The sequence below is a fragment of the Cyanistes caeruleus genome, chromosome 1 (assembly GCF_971803275.1).
Source record: "Cyanistes caeruleus chromosome 1, bCyaCae1.hap1.1, whole genome shotgun sequence".
Classification (NCBI taxonomy): domain Eukaryota; kingdom Metazoa; phylum Chordata; class Aves; order Passeriformes; family Paridae; genus Cyanistes; species Cyanistes caeruleus.
The window spans coordinates 100693370-100717423 of record NC_141701.1 but is presented as its reverse complement, the minus strand read 5'-3'; the positions used below and the strand labels follow the sequence as shown (position 1 = coordinate 100717423).

The 24054-nt window shown below is 39.4% G+C and overlaps 1 protein-coding gene across 30 annotated transcripts in view; it reads right to left on the bottom strand.

The window, feature by feature from the left end:
• HECW1 (HECT, C2 and WW domain containing E3 ubiquitin protein ligase 1) overlaps positions 1 to 24054 on the bottom strand; it is a 319771-nt gene that overhangs the window by 117466 nt on the left and 178251 nt on the right. For all 30 annotated transcript variants that reach the window (XM_086845056.1, XM_086845137.1, XM_086845031.1 and 27 more), the window contains one exon: positions 2662 to 2756. In XM_086845056.1, the coding sequence (XP_086701182.1) occupies positions 2662 to 2756 (95 nt within the window). The remainder of the gene's footprint in view (positions 1 to 2661; positions 2757 to 24054) is intronic.

Genomic DNA, 24054 nt, shown 5'->3' with positions numbered 1-24054 from the left:
ACAGCCTTGCAGGTGTTGTTTTGCAGTCCTCTTGTTTTCCCTTGCAGGGATAAGTCAGGGGGGTAGTGTGCCCCTGACCAATGATGGTAATGTAGCACTTTGTTAACCAATAGGAGCTTCTTTTCTGTACTTTCCACATATCAGTCTATAAGACAAGCCTGAAGGAATAAACCAGAGAATTCTCGTGTTGAAACTCCCTTGAGAGTTTTGTCGTTCTTTATAGCCGTTCCCAATCGGAACGACATCTGGTGACCCTGACGTGATGTTGAACCGACCCCGAGGTCTGGTGAACGACAAGCCCAGTATTTTTCTCCAAACTCTGAAGGAATTTTCAAATCTATAGCACTTTTTCGTCCTCTTTGCACTCATACAGAAGGGTCCATCCAAGTTCATATTGCATAACCTTTGCTGCCATTACATTGTTTTTGTTGTCTTCCCTTAGTATTTGCCTTACAATAAACCAAATAAGTCATACAGCAAAACAAGGAAGAAGAAAACAGACAAAGATGCTGCACCTACAACACTGCTGGCCTCTCTGGTCTGCATAAAACCCACACAGGCTATTTTGAAACCCAGAAAGGCAGTAAAAGAAGATTACAGAAAAAGAATGCTATTTCCAAGGACACTGGTTGTGTCCTTAAACAGAAAACCATTATCTGATACCACTTTTAATCATATTTGGTTTTTAGTTGTGCACAGTATATTCAACTAAAGGTCATAATAGGCAGTCCTCATCTGATTTTTATGAAGACCATGAGTACTGCATGAAGAGGATTTTCTTTAAAATGCAAATCCTGCCTTGGCAGAAAGTAAATGGCTGTTTTACATAAATATGCATGTAATATGTTTATTACATACATGTATTATTTATTTTACATAAGTATGTATGCAATATGTTTATTTACATACATGTAATATTTATGTAAATATGTATGTAATATGTATACATAAATATGTATGTAAAAGTCTCAGCTAAAGAACTTGGAAAGATTTACCTATTTGCATATTACAAGGGCACAGGTCCTCAGACATTCTTCTACTAATTTCATACATACTGCCCATACTTAATAATGAAACAGTAACCCTTCCATACTAAACCTGAAAAATGTGTGCAGTTGCTCCAACTCAGGTCTAAGACATGGATGGGAATAATGTAAAAACAAATTATAATTTCTCAGCCTGCTGGTATTTATTGCCTTGGTTGGCTGGCTTACCTTTCAGAGAAGACAGGGACTAAATCAACAAGAGACATTATCCCACCAAATTACAACAATTGGGAAATCAGCAACAATTCCTGAGGCTACAAGACGTGACTCACTACAGGCTAAAAAGAATTTTTCAGCATCCCTCACAATGAAGATATCCAAGGCCACATCCTAATGTTCTTCTGAAGACAGCTGAAGGAAATTCTCCAGGTTCTAAAACTGATGAATGGCTTCACCATGATCAGGTCAGAAAGGCACAACGAGATGTGAATGCCTTTTAGTTCTAAAGGATGTGCCAGCAGTCCCTATCCAGCATCTACTGTGCAGCTATATTGTGCATCAAAAGAAGGCAAAGAAACCACCAAAAGTTTTTTCATGCTCATGGGTGAAAAAACTAATCCTTTCCAGCTTTGGTGGAATCAGATACAGCCAACACACAGCATGAGAGACTTTCAGCCTTTCTAGAAATATTAACTTTGGACTGGGGGAAAAAAACAAAAACCCACACCAAAAAAAGCAACAACAACAAAAGCAATGTAAACAAACACCACCCCAAAAAAAAAAAAAGCTAAAAAATTAAGCTTCAGTGATGCCCACTGAAACCTACATAAACCCACAAGTAAGGCAGTTCTTTCCTGTTCTTTTCTGAACCCATCTTCCAGACTAAACAATATCTGAAGTAGTCTTTTTCTTATGCTGGTTGGAACAGAACTCCTCAGCTCATGCAGGTCTCTGCCAAGCCTGGCAGGCAGTAAAACACTGTCAGCAGGGCCAGACAAGCTTTGGAGGTCATCAAGTCTCTTTGTGGGCTTCTAAAAGATGTTTCAGTCTCAGGGTGATAAAATTTCCCAATACCAGACAAGATATATAGCTTTTTAGAGCTATCTAAGCCACAGAGCTTTGCTAGGCTCTAGCAAATCAAAATTGCCCTCAGTGAAGCCTCAATCTGTCAAAAATGATGTTCGGTCCTTTGATAGATCAGGTCCTGAATGCCCACTTATTACCACTGGATGGGGGCATGTCACAGTGTGCTTGTTCCTGGAACTCAGAGGAACTGCTGTGAAAATGCTCATTTTGAAAAAAAGCACTTTAAAAGGGCAAAGTCTTTTCCCTTTCTGGACACTTACTGTATTTACTGTCCAAGGATCCCAAATTCTCTAGGGATATCACCCAAATCTCACAGCCCACAGCAGAGAGAAGACAATTATACAGAACAGGATATAGCTAGGATGTGGGACTTGGCCCAAATCAGAGAGGTTATCAGTGATATATTCAGAGCTGAATCTACATTCTCTTGGCATACAAACCTACATCTTCATGGAAAGACTACCCTTTTCTCTGTATCACAATACAATAAAGAGAAAATATTATGTTCGATTTTGATATAAAGACATATAAAGCAGGCAGAGAAAGCAACAGAACATACATGGAAAAAATAAACATCAGCATAACTTACAGGAGCTGCGTTGTTTTTCACTGTCACACTCGGAGTCGTAGCTCGTAGTGCTCCACTCACACCATGGTAATACTTGAAACAGATCTTTGTTTCAGCTAAAAAAAAACCCACAAGGGATATTTAGCATTAGAAAAACTGCCAGGGGTAATCTGCACACAGGCATTAGGCTGGCAAGCAGTTAAATTGCAATTGGTTCATTCTGGCTGGATGGCAAAACAGGATACCTCCTGCCTCTGATCTTCATCTTTGCCAGGGTGAAATTTAGGATTTGGTTCATGGATTTAAAACAGTTAAAATCCAAAACTCTTTTGAGCAGAAGTTACCACAGAGAGACCTTAGAGCACCTGTTCAGCATCCTTTAGGAAGAAAAAAAGTAGAGACATATAAATCTTCCCCGTTCAGACGCACCAAGCACTAATGTGCAGAAATTGAGAAACTTCCTTAGGACAGGATTGCATAGCTGCTCATTGTCAGATTTCAGTGTGCCAATTTGCTCTGGCCTTGGTCAGGGCAAGGACATGGCTCTCCACAGATTAACTGCTCTGCCAGTTACTACATTAAAGCATTTTCAGGAACAGCAGAGTACTGCCAGACCCTGCCTTAGTGTATTTCCACTGACTTCTAAAGATTTAAATTAGGTGAGGAACACAGGAAAGGTCATGATTTTTGGCACTCATAGTGTTGCTTTTCGCCACATGCATCAACATTCAAATAAACAATATTGAGGGAAACTCATCTCATTAACTGCATTGAGGCACAGATGTGAAAACACCTTCTTGTTAATCAGCCCCTCATATCCCACTTTCTTGTCTGCTGCAAGAAGGAAAGACAGCTCCAGCTTCTGTGTTGATCTGTGACTACCAACAGATGCGAGGTGCTGCTACTTGCCTACCTGCCTGGAACTGGTGACTTGCTGGAGCTCATCCTGGTGTGCCTGCTGGCATGCAAGAATTTTCTTCCACAGTACACTGCATGTGAACTGGCCTGGTATGTGCCTAAGTGCTGCAATTATGCAGTGTTACATATGTAACAGGTATGTTTGTGGGATCTGAAAAATGCCTGTTTAAATAAAAGCAGCTTTCACATCTTCTAGTTTTAATTGGATAATGACATGGAAATGTTCATCTGTTCCAAGATTTTCCTTAAGACCTTGCTTTGCAACTGCTGCTGTAGCTCAGAGAAAACACCAGCCTTTGCCGGCAGAGCCACAAAAACGATCACTGTAACTACAGTGCCTACGTACGAAAACAATAAAAAAATGCCATTTACCTGTTTTAACATACAAATTGCACTGCCATTTTAATACCAGTAGCAAAATTACTCAAATCACTGCAGCTGTAACAAAAAATGTTAAAAGCTGAGACTATGACCACAGATTATGGTGCTGTGATCTGCTGTTCGTAGATCCAAGAAACAACTGTGTAGCACTTCAGGTGGAAGCAAAACCTGAGACATGAAAAGTGGTAGAGACCCTCAAAACCACAGACCTGAATAGCTTACTCTGATACCTACACAGGAACATAAATAGAAAGAGAAATCCTGGTATTTTTTGAAAGACCAAATAATTTTAGAAGTGTAAAGACTTCCCAACTTTCACATGTCACTTGGGAAATGAAAAGCAAAGAGGTGAGGTTCCCAAGTAGTTCAAGCGCTACTCAATTTCTTTCAGGTGGCTTCCCAGTCCCCTAAACCTGAGGGGTGCTGCAGGAATGTGCAGCCCATCAATGAGAAGCACAGTGCCAGCGCACTAAATCTGTCACCATATTTCCCATCCCCACAGCCTGTTCTTCACCAGACAACCAGGTGCACGTTTCTGCTCATACAATGAAAATACAGCCTCTCCCACTATATCCACAATGTGTACATGTGTCCCATTTACTTCACAGCATTCCATAAGAATTGGAACAGAATACAGAGTCCTTCAGCACCTCCACAAGGGGTTGTGGGGCCCATGCTGGGGTTGAATTCATAACTATACCCCGAAACGAAATTGTGCAGCTTCAAGAGATTTACTTGAGGTGTCAGTGCAGCTGAGCAAGCGACCCTGTTGTTGCACCTGGGAGCAGCAGTTGTTTCCTTTTGGCAGCAAAAAAAGCTGGATGAGCCTGTGGGACAGAAAAACTGCAAGTCCAGATTGTATTTTCACATTGTAATTTTCTCTACAGGACTTTTAACAGCTCAGCAGCTAACTCATTTACTCACTGAGAGGACAGCAAAAGCTGAGGATATCACAATAGCTAAAACATGCAGTTCTCACCAATTATTCAAATCTTAATTTTCTTCTCCCCTGGAGATTTTTAGCTACAGTTTGCATTGAATATTGAGAGCTAGAATAAAGAGAATCCTTAAAAAAAAATAAATTAACTTTTGTAGTTAATAAAATATAACTTCAGGTGTTAGCTTGTATGACAAGCTAACAGGCCCCACAGCAGGAAATCTTGTCGCAGTTTGACAAGTAGGAAATCAGTTACCATGTACATCAGGAAAATTTTAAAATAATCCATTCAATTAAACTGAAAGTATGAGAGAGAATGGAAGGAAAGAATATGTCCATATGTAGTTAATCTGGATATCAGTACTACTTTCAAGGACAAAGGATAACTTAGATGACTAAATATTATTTGGAAAGAACCATGTGGTTATTACAGGTTCCTCTCAGTTTCACATTACTATTTCTAATTTAATTTGCAACCAAACTGCCCACATAAAACTTCAAACTGCAAGAAAGCAACCAGAGAGATGCAAGTGTCACACCCAGTCCAAAACAGTGGCACAGCTAGAGCCATTCATCAAGCAGTGGTAAAGGTGGTGATTAATGAACATCAAAGGTTTCATTCACCACTCTAACTATTACAGATGCACAAAAAAACCGCCCCAATGGAAGGCCCTCAAGGCACAGTAAAACAAGATAATCAGAACCAGGCAACAGGAGGGGAGATTCTGTTTTCCTCCTTGCACCAAGCACCTGTGTGGATCACACAAATTACAAGGAAGGGGGTGGAACTGAGATGTACTACATCCCTGGACACCACAGAGACCACTCCCTATTCAGAGGAAAGCACTGAGAAGTTTGACTTTTGCCAAAGAAACTCTGACATAGGGCTTCATCCCTCTTACAAAGAAAAAAAAGTTAATTTAACAAAAATTATTTCACTATTAAAGCCCTGAGTTATTTCAGTTACCAAATCAGTTTTGCAAATTAACTGGACTGCACTACACTGCCTCTGCAACCATCCAGCCCCTGGAAACACTTGATTCCTTATGAAACTGAAGAGGAGACAAAATCTAGTAGGGTCTGCTAATGAATTGCAGCTGGAGGTATTGAGAGTTCAAAGTCTCCAAGTGGTCTCCTTGTTCCCACCATCCAGTCACATTTCTGTCAGTGTTATTTGTCCTGTTGGTTTATTTGAAACCCTTTCCCTTTAAAATATTTCCATTCCTACTCATCTCCTCATTCCTTCAGAGTTTTCAAAACTGCCTTAAATGTCTTCTCAAAAGTTCACTTGATCTTATAATTAATTCTCTATTCCTTGCTTACTAAAGTCAACCTGATCTCAGAGGCTTCTTTTTGACCTAAAGGTGGATTTCTTTTTCAAATATGAAAAAAAAGCTCTGCCAAGATTATGCAGCTTCTCTTGTTGAGCTAAAAAAACGCTGGAACACCCTAATGAGTGTTTCAAGGAAGACGATATTCTTTGGGGGAGGCAGGAAACGTCAGCTGCTGTTTGCTAGGAGTGTGAGATGCACCTGGGGCACTTCAACAAGCTTGCTGTGATTTACTCCCATGACACTTTTTGTTTCAGCTAAATAGCAGAGGTGACTAGACATTAGGTAGGCATTTCTCACTGCTGTAAAAACCTCTCAGGAAAGTAATGCCGGTCTTAAAAACTGAGTCATTTTTGATCAATTCAATCTATTACTAAAAGAGCTGTTGTTGCTCTTTTGGGCAAACATTGTGCATAAAAAATGAAAGGTGTCAAAACCAGTAATGAAAAGGTAGCTGTCTCTGTTAAGTAGTTGGGAACCAAGTGAACCAAAGCAGACAGCAAAGCAATTAAGTTATGAGTCATAAAGTTTTCCCTAGAGAGGAGGCAGAAGTGGAATAAACAAATATATGATGGTGTGCTACAATCAAATCACTGTGGGACCATCCTGAATTAAAGTAGCCCTGGTGATCTCCAGAAGTGAAGTCTATGAGTCAGTGGAGGGGGAGAACTGTTTGAATACAATGGGAAACTGGGAGAGGCATATGAAAAAAACAGGACAAGGAATTACAATGAGAAGCCAAAACAGAGAGACATTAAAGGCAGTTTATATGCAGAACTAAGTGACTAAGCAATGTCCTTGAGGGGAGGAGAGGATTGAGATTATAACAAAAATCACTGCACAGAATGGGACAGGAGAAAGCAGAGACTACAACTGTGTAAACGAGACTAAAGAAACTAAAAGAGAGGAAAGCAGGGAATAGGAAACAAAGCAAGGAAAGGCAGACAGGGAAAGAGTAAGAAAGTCAAAGTTAAAGAAGAGTCACTGAGGCCTCCCGGCAGTATGGACCAGCACATTGTATAAACTGTATCAGCAGCAACCTGTGAAACCTGGTGTGCACTTCATGTCCACCTTCATGTCCATGAATGACCTCCCTTCTCTACCTGCTGCTGCCTTCAGTGCCATCTACTCTTTATGAATATCACTGGAAGTGTAGAGAGCAGGTGAATAGTGCAATACAAAGAGGTGAAACCCAGCGTTCCTGCATCAGCATGGGCCTTTCCCTAAGCATCAATAGTTTTTAGATAAATTTAGGCAGTTTCTCACAATATTGTACCTGCCCTGTCAGCAAAGAATTAATACTCGTAACAAAGATAAAAGGTAAAGTTATTACTGGCAGATCTAATTTGTACTTATGGTGTTGATACATGGTACTTTTATTTCCATCATGTAGGCCTGCTGCTGCTCCATGCAAACAATAACTCTTATTTCTGGTCCTCTGTCAGAAAAACCGTCTGTTCCAGGCATTGGCTGTCTCCAATATGCAGTGGTGACACTACAGCCATCAAGTTGGTTTGCTACTCAGCTGCCTATGGACCATGTATTTCCTTAAGCTCTAGACTGCACCTGTTTCACAGTATTTGTTTAGTATCACAACTGCCTATGGCTTTCCAAAACCACCTCAGTTTTTAGACAACTAACAGTTTACTAACCAAACAAGGTCTAAACAGATGTGTTTCTTTAACCTTCATTGAGAATTTCTTCCAATTTTCTGATGACTTTTTCCTTCCTCTGTATTAAATGTGCACAAACACTTAACAGGCTTCTTAGGAGAAACTGCAAGACTTGAGATTTTATAGTCTCACCTTTTAGATAACTATAACATTTCCCAGCAAGAAAGAAAGAAGTATCTGGAGCCAGAATTAAGGCTGACCAGTACATATCAGCAATTTGAGGCACAAACCTTTGCAAGGAAACTCTAACAGCTCAAAAATAAGCAGAACACTCAGAAAACTTCTAATCAATTTTTAGCTTAAGCTAAAAATCCACACTTGTCAAGACATAGAAATGCACAGTTAGAACATTCAAATAACCTCAATTCTGCACCAATAATGTATTTCAGCATTTGTAGTTGTAACCTATATTTGAAGAACAGATAAGATGATTTTGTATTTTCTTTTATCTTCAGAAGTTGTTGCACACTGTTCCTTCCCACGGGTTGCACACTGAGGGCTGGAGTTATCTCCTTTATAACAGGAGAGCTGATTACTATCATTTATTGTATCATCAATTCTTTGTTCCATTGATCTGCAAATACTCTCCCCTATTGACTTTCACTTTTATTTCCTTTTCTTGATAATTTGATTAAGCAGCTACCTGCCATGACAAGAGTAGTAGGGGAAATTACTACACTAATAACAAATGTGTAGTCACAAATCTTCATATTCAGTGGTCCAATGTCCCCTGTCGTAACTTCACCTATTTGAGCCCTCAGTGTTGCAAGCTCCATACTGTGCTGATTTTGAGTCTAGCTTTGTACAATCCACCTCTATAACTATGCTGTTCATAGGAAGTGACATGCTTACCCATGGCTGCACTGGGAAGATTTGCAGCTGTGGACTCCTGAACTGAAGACAAAATCACACCATGTTTGCCTTATGAAAAATAAAGGCATCTAGGAGTTTCTACAGCAGGACAGATACAAGAAAGAGGCTCTGTAAAATGATGTTCAGGGAAAACATACTAATTTTAAGATCTAATTTCAATAGGCTGTTGCTTATGTGCTGCCCTCATAAAAGCTGTCCTATTGGCAAGACTCATTACTAAAGAATGCTAGCAGCTGGAATGGATGTGTGCTTGTACATTTCAGCACTTTTATGTATTTCTCCATACAGGCAGTACATCCAGCATTGCTGATTATGAAAGTTGTTTGACATTTTTCATTATAAACCTTGTTTGCAGATGCTTCTACATTTTCAAATACACATACATTTGGAATAAAATTTTGTGTGCTGGATGTCTGCCTCATGTCTTCAGACAGACACAGCAAGAAAACTTCATCCAGAAATTTGTAGCTGAGGATAAGGAAAAACCATGGTGTTTTCACCCATGAAAAATTTCTGAAGACCCTTTTTTTTTTACCCCCCCCAAGTTAATATGTGCTTAATATAGTGACTTCTGCTCCATATCTCCTCATGTTCCTGTAAAAGTACATTAAAATTCATCTAACTTATAAGCCTCTCTAAAAAATTCAGTTTGATATGCTTATTTGAGATATCTTTGATTTTACCATCTAAATGCCCAGGAAATCCTGGCTGTGCTGAGCATGTTCCAAACTGGCAGTAAAACAAGCTTTTACTGCAATACAGATCTAAGTTTCCCCTGGCTGTGCCCCATCTGGAAGCAGAAGGACTGCATCTTTGGGTATCTCCCCAGTATCCAAGCAGCATGAAGGAGGAGAATATGAATCCATTCCCAATTTGACCCCTTTTGAAGGAAGAGACAGAGACGGCTCGGGGTATTACAAGTATAAGGTGGGAAACAGGAGCGAGGATGTAACCAGGTTAAATTGTGACGAAAAAAACACTGTGCTTTGTGGTACTCATAGGTCTGTGTAGACAAGGATCTGAGGGGAGCAGGCAGCAGAGCACAGCTTCAGTCTTGCTAGAACAAATGAGCTGCCTTCACAGTGGGAACACAGTGCATATACAGGGGCTCTTGTATTCAAGCTCCCAATTAAGCAACTACAGGGACACAGCAATGGGATCTAAGGTCAGTCTGCTCGCTAAAATTCTCTCCAGACAGGCAGGAGTTGGAATGCATTAAAATCTGCAGCTGTCCAGCATCCTTCATGATAGTCCAGTACATCATGGATAAGGACTGTACCACCAAGTGCCCAGTAAATCCAGCATTTAGATTGACAACTAGAGTTGAGGCAGGTAGAGTGAGGCAGAATAGATCAAGTCAAAGCTTCCATAGATAGCCATAACAGGAAAGGTCAGTGGAAGGATGCCAGTGCCCACACAGTAGCTAAAGATGCTAGATGTCTATAATAAAAAGTTGTCTTAGCCCTATTGTAGCTGGGAAGAGAACCTGCAGTTTTTGTTGGCGCAGGTTCTACAACTGTTACCCCAATTCTTAAATTTTATTGTGTAATGAGAGTAGTGAACTTGAAATTTTGTTTGCTCCAATATTTCATGATCTTGAAAATAATAATTTCCTCCTAAAATTATCTTCAGAGAGAGTGGGGGAGGGGGCTGGGGGCAGAAAAAGACAAGGACACAGTCTTACCATTGCTGGCACTGAGTCATCTCTCATGCCATTTAAACCAAAAGAACTATTTATTTCACATTGAAAAGGAAAGCAGGATTCAGCCCAGAACAGGCAAGAATTTAATCTATTTACTTACAGTTAACCCAGCAGTGATATCCATCTGTGCTGCCTTTATGGACTGTTGTAAAGAAAGGACTGACAGGCACCAGCTTGGGTGAATGAGAGCTGGTAATGGGGGGGTTGTAACAATTTACCTGTCTTTCATCAGGAGAGGGAAAGGCTGTTTGAGAGATACATTTTAGTCACTGCAAACGCCAAATTACAAGGGTTGAATTGAGACTTTAATGAAATTCTAGAGCCTACAGGCATCTAACTTTTTTATGTAAATCAGCTTAAGGATAACTTTTTTCATCATAAGCATTAGCAAGCAAGCAATATATTTGAGAAAAACTTGCGATCATCAAAGTACTTTAGCTGTGTGATTGTTGAGTCCATAATAACTGAATAACATGCCTAAAGTTTGCTCTCTGGTCCTTAGCACTCGCACATGTTGCATGAAAATCAACACTGCAGGCAAAACCTAACACATGGCTCATCTTATTTCAGAGAGATGATCTCAAATTACTTCTGAAATGCAACAGTTACAACAGACTAAGTTTTTAAACAACACTTTTGTTTTAAAATGGCTCATCATCTTGGTTACAATGGATTCAACAGCTCTTTATCAAAATTTAATAGTTAACAAAAAATCTCCATGCCTTCAGTACTTTGGAAGTGAGCACTTTCTGCCTCTTGTGCAGAAAACCATCTATTTCACTGTAGTAGTGGCCCCTTAGCTACATTAGAGTCACAGACATATTCAGGAAAATAATCTGAACTGGAAATACAGTGTCAAACTGTGTTTTAATTTACACCAATATACATTAAATCACAAGATAAACAGACAGAAAATGAGTTTACACTGACACCCCAGGCTTCATTCTGAGTGTCATCAGAGGCACTGTGAAGGTGACTCAGAGATGACAACAGTATAAACTCTGTACAGTAATGCACAGCTCCACCAAAGAGGAGGGATGGGAAGAGCTGGGGACCTCTCCCCTCTCTTCACTTGGATGTACAACCCATGGGGTGTCCCAGATGAAGCAAGCTCTTATCAGTGGCCCCTATTGCAATATACCCTTTAGGCTTTCAGGTATTACATCTGCCTTAACTGCCTCATAGAGCAGATGCCTGTGAACCATCATCTCTCTGCTTTTACCAGGGCAACTGTAGTTTAAAGTCTTAATTAAATACATATGATTGGATTATGCCTTCAGGCACAGCCATAAGCAAGAGATAATGCATGAACTTCAGAAGCAAAGTGCCTCAAACAAGGCCCTGTCCATCACAACATGTTTTCACTCTCCTTGATCTCAAAACATGAGTGTACCTTTGGATTTATAGAAGTAGAAAATTACATTGGCTTTATGATCAACAATTAGTATTTAGGAAGGCATAAACCATAACTTTACCCAGTGCTTGCTTTGTGATGGCAGATGACAACAAGAAAAGGGATACCTTGCAACTCCAAACCTGGCCAATTAGGAGGAAATCAGGGATGATTCATGTTTTCATTTACATTAGTAGCATCTGCTATGGCACTTGTTGAGCTGATCTGAAATTGCAGTCTGAGAAACATAACTGAATTTCACCCTAGAAATAGGACATTTCCTTGAGTCAGTCTTTGTTTTTTCCCCAAGAAAGTTACCTTTGAAGACCAGTGCCAAAACAAACCATCCTGGTGTTCACCATTCCCCCAGCTCCTCTTAACACGTTACATCCTTTCTGGTTACTCTGCCAACTCTGCCAGCCAGAAGCACTGTCTCTTCACATTTCTCAAATCTCCTCAGTCCCTATAAGAATGCCTTAGAACAACAGTTTGGTTTTTTTTGCAGCCAGACCATGCAGTATTAAAACTCAGTGATCTTGCTGATTGGGAGCTATTACAGACAGTCAAGCATGTGCCAAGCAGTACACAAAAAGAGTCTGGCAATCAACTCCTTGAGAAACAAGATTTGACTAGTTACCCAGAAAAAATCCTTTGCAGTTGATGTAAAAGAGAATGCAAGACCTTAGCACCATTACCTGCAATAATAAGGGCTGTTTTTCTATTTTAATATTCTTATCATAATTCAATATGCACACAGTCCTTCTCTCTACTCATATCTAAATTAATTTTAGCCTAATATTTCCATGAAAATGAAGCAAAAATGGTCAATTTAAGATGGTGGAACGAAAATTCAAAATGCTTACAGAAGCAGTTTTCTAATGCTTGAATGGTTTCAGTTACCCACTACACTAAGCACGTTATTCTTGCTGCTGCTACTTCTAATCATCAAATTAAAGAACTAATTTTGAGTGACTAAGGGAATTATGCATCATACAGCAAAGACTGTTCATTGCTGTCATAGTGCAAACACACTAATACAAGCGAAAGAAATCATCAAAACACTCCTTTTGATTGAAATAAGTGCTCACAGAGAAGAATAAGAAGAGATATAGTGAAACTCTCTTAGACAGCCAGTAATTGTTTATGTGTACCAAGAAGGACATGATGGCATGTATGACAATTCAGACTCTTCCCTTTCTGGACTCTAACTCAGAGCAGAACTACCTAAGGACAGTTTTGGAAGAGAATAATTTTTAAAATATGGAAGACCAAAATGAAGGCCTGTAGTTCAGCCTGTGGCATTAAAGTCAAGGAAATGTACAAGAAAGCAACACAAGGGGAGGCACAGACAACTTCCTTCATCTTGGAATTATCTGGTCTTATTTGCAAGGCATGAAATAGGTCTACTTAGTGTGAGATGAAAAAGAGGACAGCTGCACCTGAGTTTTGGCACTGTAACTCTACCGAAGGCAGAAGACAGTCACAGCATGAGAACAGTGCAGTGGAGCTCGACATCTTTGGCACACCAGTTCCTGGTTTCACCATCTTAAAAATATTTTATTCTTTTCCACATTTTTTTCCTTCTTTACAGAAAGAACACGAACAGCAACAAACAATATTCTACTTTAAATTTTTCTTACTGTATTAAATACAGGGTGAGATTAACAGCCCTGCACTGTAATTGCCCACTGACCAAAATTTCCCAAAGTTCAGTTGTTCTGAAAAACAGTGTGCTTTGAGGTTTTTTTCTTAGTACACCAAAGACTTACCTGTGTAGGTCTTGTAAGCATTAATTAAACATTAAACATAAAGAAAAGAGACTTCTGTATCTTCACAACACAGAGTCGTTCTCCTGTTTACAAAGCTGAACTATTTATAATTAATTGAGTTCACCCACTCAGAACCCTGAGCCTTGAATAAAAGCTTTGTGCCAGCTGAGGTATGGGTATGGTATTCTCCTTAAAAATGCTTTGCTTTACAACAACAGGGCCTATCTTCCTTCCATTTGCAGAAAAAACATTGGTAGTGAAAGAATGGTCACATCCTTTGGTTCTCACAGAGCCTAGTGAGCCATGACACTGGTTGGTGAAAACAAGTCATTGTGATGCTTTTGCAAAAGCTGTGCTGCATCTAGGAATGATGGATAAAAACCTGGCCTTACTTCTTTAAAATAGTGCCACCAGAGTTCCTCTCCCATGTACCACTGCTTGAGAGGACTCATGTGTGGATGCTCACCCATTCAGAAAACTCCTTTTCACAAGGACTTTTTGATTAGGTGCCACTACTACGGTGCCTATTGTTAATGTTCCTGGGAACTTATAAGACAAAACACAAATGATCAAGAAGGAAAAGATCAAAAGGCTGCTAGGAAAGAGGTATTATACCTATTATTACTTCACAATTTAGAGCTTCCTCTGCAATCTCCTATTTCAACATAATTTTTTTTTTTTCTTTTCTAGGATACCAACACCTGTTCACCATTTATTTACAAACTAACACTTAGGGAAGAAAACTGTAGTTACAAAATGAAACATGATGTTTTAAAGTCCAGCAATTCCAAAAGTATCTCACTTGATACTGGTAAAAAGAAGAGGCTACAAATGGTTTACAGTAGGTTGAAGGGCAAGATAAAATACTGTGACTGTAAAAAGACCAGTGAATCTAATGCTGAGCACACTGGATGAGTACATTCGTTTACAAGTGCAATAAAAATAGGGAACTGTAGGGGACAAGTTACTATGAAATAGATGCTGCATTTATGCAGGTCAAAAAATGACTATCTTCTAACATTTGCTGGAGTAAAAAGGAATGGAAATTTCAACAAATAAGGGGACAAAGAATCCTAAGTATCACAGACAAGATACTGCATACTAGGAAGGTTTAGTCTCTGGCAAATTGGGAGACTGCAAAAAAAATGGTTTCCAAATCATTGTTAGCTCCTACTGATCACAAGGCCCTACACAGATGCCAGCCTGTCTGTCCTCTGAAGGTGTGTGCCTGGTGGCTGCTGCACTCCCTCTGACTCTGCACTTCACTTTTTTGCTAGTCTTTCCATATGCCAGTTTTCATAACAACATGGCAGTTCCACAGGTACAGGAGAATAGTATTCTCTGCTACAAAGCAGTGCTCATGGCCACATTCGGTGGGGGCCCTAGCAAGTATATTATTAACACCTATTAGCAGCTCAATGACAGATAAATTCCCAACAGGGATATGATGCAGGTGGTCAGTCTGCCTCTCTGGAGGTGAGGCTCTACGTACACACTTCTCTACTGATCTTACCGGATTGCACTGGATTAAGCGGGTCATCACAGGATTAACTCTACTTATTACTTAAGCTTTAATCAGCCAGGTCACAATAAAATTGAAAATTACATTCCCAGTTTCTTTTAAAGTATTTGTTTGTTCGAATCTACCTTAAACTTATTTTCCCTTAAGTCTCCAAAAGGTCTGTTGTTTAAAATCTCCTGGGCTGTAACCCTATCACTCCTGGTGTTACAAATCCCACTGTGAGATCGAGGCATTTGGACTGCATTAGGCACCTCGCCCAGTAATGACAAAGGAAAAAGGATGGAATGGAAAGTGAGACTGAAAGTTACTGGTCTAACTGGCTGGCTGTAGGTGTTTATAGCCAACATACAGAGGGAAAAAACTACTATGGAAGGAGACCAAATGGTCATGGACATCTCATGCAATAACAATAACAGATGCACTGCTACACAAGCTTGGTCTGCACTCTCTACCTAATGTACTGCAGCTGAAGTAACCAAAGAGCTCCTTTACACCTTCTGGTGGGGTTTCACCACCATCAGGGGAAGTGTAGCTGTAACTGCCTCTTGAAACCAATCTCATTTGTCAAGATGTTCAAAAAAAACAGCCAGGCCACATCCTATCCATGATTCTGTAGTTTGTCTGTTTTAAAACACAACTCACAATGCCAAGAAGGTCATACAAAGTACTTGCAGGTAACATGTTTTAGTTCACTCACCAGGTCAAAACAGAATCTACAAAAAATGTATTGTAAATGCAAGTATTTTTCTTACTAATTATCACCAGCAAACATGTCTTTTGTTGGCAGTATTGACAGCAGAAAAAGAAAAGGTATTAAGCAGAGCCAAGAATGAAGTTTTGAGACCACAGGATAGGAACAAACTGTCCCTCTGGTTTGAGTTTTTAATTTTTAAAAGGAGACATAACAGTTCCAGGATGGGTTTGCAATAGATTGTCCTGTAGGTTTATTTTTTTTCCCCTGATACCTCTGGGAATTTCGAGTCTGAAAACCAAACATTTAAACTCTCACTTGCTGTGAACTGACATCAGCTCATATAAACTCATGGGTCCATCCTAGTTCAGGCACACAAAATACTCAGCCTCTTTGTTTCCAATTAGAATCCTTTACAAGCATACTTATATTCCAAATCTGAAGTCTCAAGCAGGCTCTGAAGCTGAACAAATTTACCTCCAAGCAAAAGACCAGCATAAAGTATAAATTTTCACCACATCAATTTGGTCTGACAAAGGAAGCATACATATGTGCATATACATTGTCCATCTGTATAGTGCTGCAGTTCCAGCTGCTGAGTGCCCTCCTAAGATTCCAAAAGAGGCAGAGGTATTTTCAGTATTGTTGTTTCACAGTTTTGATGGTTCATTTTTCAACCTCTCTGCTGGCTTGGAGAATATACCTACCATAAATTGACAGTCATGACCTAAGAGAAGGCTGGCAGATGCTACTTTGAGTCAGCTGCCAGCATGCAGGAGTATTTATGTCAGTCTTGACAAGACGTGGTTTCTAAAATTAAAGTGTTTTGAAGGACTAAGTAACTTTTAGTTCACTGCTTGACAAAAACTGCTTACAAATTTTTATCCTTTTAAATATTTCCCAGCATCTAGACTGCATCCCTCTTCCTCACTAGCTGTCAAAAGTCTGATTCATCTTGTTAAAGCCAACAGTAAAACTCCCACTCAGTGGGATCTCAGTGGACAGAGACCACACCTACATCTTCTCATTTTCCTTCCAAAAGAAACAGACATCTCAGCTGTAATCTGTTCCTTGCACATCCACATGTCAGTCAGTCCTGCTGCCCTTCTCAAACATATTTCTAAAACTCCTGCAATCTTTCTGCTTGAAAATATCCAGGTAAGATCTGCTAAATACACTATCAACTGGATTTATATTCCACAGCACATATCATGCATAGGACAGCTAAAATAATAATTTCTGCATGTCACAGAAGTATTGTTTGGCATTTCACTGCATCTCAAATGCAACAAATTTATGAAATTTAGAAAAAGAAACAGATCTGCTAAAGCAAAACCGAATTCTATTTTCCAAGCTGAATAAAATGTAGATGGGCTAGTTCAAAGGCAGAAACTTTTATCTCTGTACATATTATATATATATAAAAGGCTTTCACTGAGTCATTCTCTAACAGAAGAAAGCACAATATGAGATTTTAAATTTGTTGTAGAAGCTCAGCACACTTCATAGAGAAGACAATTACAGAGGTGCCTGCTAGCAGTGCTACTGTTAAGGCTGTGTCAGGGGGTTCATTATTAACCCAGTTTTCATGGTTTCATACCTCAGTTAGAAGACACCCATGTGCTGGCCTTAAACTACCATAAAAATTCATCCCAGTAGCAATTTATTTAGTTACTTTTTCTTCTTGTAAAAATGCAAAGAGAAAAAGGGAACTATATTAATTTTTCATGCTTTCCTATAAATATATACTGGGGAAAGAGTTAATAATTTAAATGGCAAATTCTGACACTTCTGGCTGAAATCCTTATCCTGTTTAAATTAACAGCTAGTTCTTTTGCAGCAGGACAGGATTTCAGCCTCTGAATTCTGGAGAAGTTTAAATCCTGATGTCTACTGAGCTGCTCAGCAAGACCAAGTGCCTGCTCTGTTTACTCTGTGTCTTTCTTAAGCCTGTTCTAGTTGCAATATAATGTGAATTATCTTGAATCCCACTGAAATACATGGGTGTACATTATTACATTTGTGCATTGTCACAGTTTTCACTGTTCTGAACACTGCTAAGTGTTTCTGATACAACTAGAGATGGGATCTTTTGAAAGAGATGTTCTAGGTAACATCTGGAAGCCCCTTCTGGAAGGCTGCTTATACCTGCTGAAAGACACATTGCACAAACCAACACCTGGTTTAATCCCTGTGCCTTCCCCAGACACAGTCACCACCTGACGGTGTTGTGTGACGTGCACAGGACAGCCCACAAGGGACAAAAGAGCTTTGCTCTGCTACTGAGTGAGTACAAGGGGAACTTAACAAACAGTATGGACAGTCTTGTCAGCATTTTTAAAAAAGGACCATCTTTTGCAACACAGTTGAAAACTGGCATGAGTTTCCAGGGCGAGGCTTTCAACTAAGATTTTAGTATGATTTGACTCTGCCTGTGAACCCTCTACATTTCTGAGGTAGAAATCATGTGAAATTTTGTTGATCTGCTCCATTGCCTCCTACTCTTTGGTAAAGGAAATCAACGTACTTGCAGCTGAGATGCCTCCTGGCTAAGTTTCATTTTCTTTACCTCAAACGTTAAAGAAAAATTTGAATGGAAAAGCAGCACGAACCCACATAAAAATTCCCTCTGCACCAGAACGTCATAAACAAAACCAAAGTCAGAGGCTTTCTCACAACTGTGCCCCACATATTTTAAGTTTCTGTCTAATCTCAGCTGATTCAGCCCCAAATGTTTGTCTAGTAACATCCCAGGACCTTTAGGAACAGCACACAGAGATGATCTGAGCTACCAGGCTTGGAGTAAACAATCCAGTAATTAAAACTGATTACAAATCAGCCACTCCAAAAATGGTGTGGTAGTGAGAAATGACCTCTGATTGAGTGCCAACACAGACAACTAACTGAGGTAACACCATCTTAAGCATCACAGCTGACTCTGTTGTGGCTGTCCCTGAACTGAGCCCCTAAAATCCAACTTATCACTAAATACCTTTTCTTTTACATTTTCACCTTAATACGAAACAGGTATATAGTGAGTTCTCCAAAATATAAGGAGGAGACAGGGAAAAGAAGAAAATCAAGGATAAAATCAAAGTATACTGGTATCAAAATGTATTACTCATTTTTGTGATGTGCCATGCATAAGACTTCATGCTGCTCACAGAGGGAAAAGAAAATGGTGTCTATATTAGCCATGAAGATTTAGGACTCCTCACAGGAAGCTAATAAAGCTTACCGTAATATCCTGTAAACAGGAAAACATCTGAAAGCCCGAATCCAGATGCATTCTAATTACAAACACCACTTATATGTAAATCAAGAAATCCTAGCAAGTGGAGGGAAGGAAAGAGTTTTGTCTCTCCCCATGACCATAAGATATCACAGTGACGAACCAAAGAGAGAAAATATTTTTCTTAGTGTTCTCTAAGTGACCATGGTTGGCTTATTTCACCTCAGGTGAACACCTTTATCATAAATAAATGTTAGTTAATACACCTCAGGAGCCAAAGAGAATTTCTTTTTGTAAAATAAAATCTTACTAATGCATTTGTATCTTTTTTAAATATATGATTTTGCCTCTTGATCTTGTCTAGCAATCAAGCAGGAAGACTAATTAATTCACAGTAGGCATATCACTTTTGGCAAATCTGCTGTCCAAGTGTTGCCTGGAAATCTGCGGAGATTATTCACATGCCAGGTTTTCCAGGTATCCCTGGAGCAAGCCAGGGTCACCAGATTATGAAGTGATATTTTACCTTCAGGAAGTATTGCTCAGCAGCTTGCATAAACAGCAAGTCAGTAGGAAGACAAACCAAGACTGAAATCTCTACAAGCCCATGATAGACCTTGAAGTGTTCCAAATGTAGGTTTACTTTAATGGGGTAGAAAAGAGAAGTAGAACTGCATTCACACACCTATAATAACTGTGTTAGACAATGGAAGTGTTAAGAAACTTTTCTGTTTGTAGATTGATTTTTTTCAGCCAGAGACAGGAGAGAGAGATGTCCAAGAGATGTGGGCTGCACCAAAAGCTGCTTTTCCTCCCAGAATCTGCCTGCTGAGTGGGACCCTCAGAAGCTTAGAGCTCTTGCCTAGGAGCTTCCTGTGAAAACTCTCTTGTATTCATCTACATCAAAAACACTGCACATTTATTCTGAGTCCTTTTTCACCCTTGTGTTTGCACTCTCTAGTTTGCTGGTTTTGTACTTCTGCCATCCAGATGTCTGTGTCTGAGGGAACTATTTGCAAATTCCAGCAACCACATTCACAGCTCAAGTTCTGATATACATGCATTGCTCATCTTATTTCTAACCCCAGCTACACCTCATGTTGGGAACATTGCAGCAATGTAGTTTACAATCAAAATCAATATTACTTATGGTGTAAATTATTTTCTCCTGAAAATATGCCATTTTTAGTTTTTTTTTAAAATATATCCTCTTTGGATCTCCCAATGAAAGGAAATCATCGTTGAACTTGTAAAGTATCCCAGACATGAAAAAGAAATGGGTCAGGAAAAAAAGCAAAACTGAGAAGCATAGAGAAAGATCATATTTGAAAATTAACTACAACTTTGTATTTTGAGATTTGGGGACCAAGGCACATTTACATCAGACAGGCAGGATCTAGAGCAACCTGCTCTGACCAGACAACCCAAGATCATTGAACAATGGTATGAACATCTTTCTTACAGTGTGAAAGGGCCACTAACACGAAGTGAGATTACCACTACATGTAGCCTAATCATGGAAAGCTGCCTTAAAATGGCCCCAGAGTGAGAAGCAAACAGATCTGTAGCTCTTAACTCTCAGGAGTGAGTCTAGAGCTACAAGTGAGCTATGACAGCTCACCCCAGGTGAGTAAACAAGTCACTTCCCCACATCTCTGCTTCCTGTCACTTCAGAAGTGACCAAGTACCTGCCAGGCACACAAGCTCTGCTGCCAGGGAAAAGGAAGGGTTTAGAATAAACACTGCTGTCTACTCTTAGAAGTCTCACTGTAGCTGTGAGTGTTTTTGGTAAAGGAGACTTGGAAAAACATCCACAGGCAGGACAACATTTAATGAGAGAATGCGTAATGAAATTAACATAGATAATTTAATGAAAGGGGAAAGACAGAAAGAAACATCCTTATGGAAATTTAATTAAGTAAACAATTACAGCAAATCTATCTATTTTGAGGTTGGTAGTGATTTTCTGTTTTGCTTTGTTTTTAATTGTAAAAAGTTATTAGCACTGAGATATGGGAGGAAATTATACCTGCTACTGATTGGGTAAAGTGAACATCTGAAGTATTGAAAGGGTTAGAGAAGAGCTTGAAAATATAAAACACTATTTGTCTGAGGCTCTCAGAATCCTATTACCAATATCAAAGACCTTGCAGATATATGTTTCTGCTGGGCAGAAGGTTTGAACCCTGCAAGGAGACCATAATTCATCCTGGCTGAATTCAGCCCTTCCATTATCAGAGAAAGTCTGTTCTGGGTATAGATGATGTTCTTGACATCTGGCACTCCCTACAGCAGGAAACCTTGGACCAGGAGTAAGGTAACAACAGGTCTAGATTTACTGGCTAGGTAACGAGAGAAAACAAGTATCAAAAGGTTTTCTGCATCACACGTGCACTATTTCAGAAGCAGGAGGAGTTACTATAGCACTACACCACAGATATAATTCTGCCTGAAGTAAAGTTTTGTCTGACTAATAAAACTATTCAAACACTGTTGTATGAGTTGAATAAATATTGCCGTAACTACCAGAAGGCATAAGAAACAAAGTGGCTGCCTGAAATCAAGCAATAAGATAGCAGGGTTACAAACAAGTTTCTGAATTAGGTAAAGGGATTTATCTCCCTTTATACTGAGATTTTTCTGTGTCCCTCTGGACTTCTAAGAAGAGCCCTTGAGATGCTTCACTGCTGCAGAGAGATATATAAGAGCTTTTCTAAAAACAAACTCTCTGCCTCTATAAACTGAGAAAAAAAAATATCTTTAATACTTATGCTTCCAGTTCTGTTTTGATCCATTATTTTCATGGTATTCTTTAACAGGATTACCAAAAAAATCCCACAACTGTAAAATTCTCCAGAAGTAGAAATGGTAAATTATCAACACAGATCTACTGAGTGCAGTACTTTTATATTATGATTTATTTATTAAGAAAACTGAAACAAAGCTCAGTACCTTAATAGTCTCTTGAAATAAATATGACCTTTTGATGCCTGTGCTGATACCCTTCCAATTCCAGCTGCTTAACAATTCCTTTGCATTCATATTCTGGTTTTCCACAAAAATAAAACCACATGGGCCAAAGCCTGCACCAGGCAATCTGTATGTGGTGGTCCACAAAGGGTTCTGGAGTTGATGGCACATGGGCTGCATGCAAGCAAGCAATTCTTACAGAATTCAGTGGCATCTCACTTGGCTTGCTGCAACTTCAGAAACACACCCAATGAAACATCCAAAGGGAGAGAATAGGGTGCAGTGGAGCAAAGAGAGATCTGTCTTCCAGTGCAATTCTGCCAAATCCCTAGACAGCATTATCTGAAAAAACTTTCCAGAAGCATTTAACAATGGCAAAGACTAACTGATTTGTGAGTTGGAGGTGACACTGTAATCTTTTACTGTCAATAGTAGAAAGATTATCAATGACAAAATAACACTATCTAGGTTATAGTGATCCATTTTAATAAATCATGTGACTTCAGCACCCATTGTGCAGAATACTGCACATGCAAAGTTCAAAGAAACAAAACAATAGGAATCACATTTATCAAACACTAGGTTAAATGGGAAAAAGATGGCTACTAGCTGCACTACTGCACTTCAGGAATTTCTCTTCATTTCCTCAAGTGTCTGATAGGCTCAATGGTATACTGAGTGATAGCAAAGGTGAAGCACAAAACACATTACATATGCAGGAGTTCTGAATTTAAAGCAAATACAATGTGGCTGAGGATATTGCTGGAAGACCAAAATGAACACATATGTGAACCCATGATTTCAAAATCTGGCACCTACAGTTAGATTCCTCCAGACTTGAACTAAAACTTCAGTTAAATGTCACTGCATCTTCTTGACCACTTCATTGGGAATTGATGTCCAGCCTCTGAAGCATTAATATAATGTCTGTGCTTGTTCAAATGGCTGGGAAGAGTCCATGCAAGCTGTGGTCTCTGTGACACGGAGCTAGGACTTAGTGAAGAAAGACTTGCTCTGACATCCATGCCAAAAATCAGGCAGTATTTCTTATTCAAAGCTTTCTGAAACTCCTGTCACCAACCTATCAAAACTCTCACTTCAATCTTAGCTTTGTGCAAGTGAAGTCCTTGTAAGTTCTTTGGGCACTGCCATGCAAAGCATGGGGCGGGTAGTGTGGGGACCAGCAACTGACTGTCTGAAAATCACAAATTGACAGACTTCTGCAGAAATGCAAAACTGGCTGTAGTACAACATTGCCTCTGCAGCTGTTAGGGTTTTTTGTTTGTTGAGTATTAATAGGAGATGAGTTCTGCTCTGCTGGCTTTTGGAAGCAATTCCCTCTCTGGCACGTACCAATTCCATATCTATCTGGCAGCATTGTGTCACAAGTTTGTGACATGCAAAGTGGAAAGGTATTTCCTTCTCTGGGAAAGGTATTGGTCCTTTTCAAAGTGAAAAAGTAGATCACTAAAACAAATGCAAACTTTAAACATCTGTGGTATCTGAAACTGCTGCACAGGTGCATGTTAAGAAATTATGTTTTGAAAACTGACAGGGCTTTGTAGATGGTCTTAAATCAGGCTATCAGAAAATTCAAAAGCAACACATATTTTGCCCAAATACTCCCAAAGCATAGAAGCATGTTCCAAAAAGAGCAAACAATTTTGCTTTCTCATTGAACTCCCAGTAAGCATTTTCTTAACTGGTGAGTTTTTAAATATACCTGAAAAAAAGAACCCTTAAAGATTCTGACTGGCAATCCACTGAGAATAGCATGAAAGTATAGCTTAACAACAGAGCAGCTTCTGAAATTGCAGAATTTCAGTTTTATAAAAGAAGTGCAATTAAGGCAGAAAATGGTTGAAATTTCTTTCCACATCTTCCTTTGTGCTCTCCACTCCTGGTGCACTTTAACAAATCTCTCACAATGTATTACTAGTTTCTTCTACCCATGTGCATAATTTCTCTGTAGTGCGATCCTGTAGGTTGGTAGATTTGGCCAGCAATTATCATTACAACTGT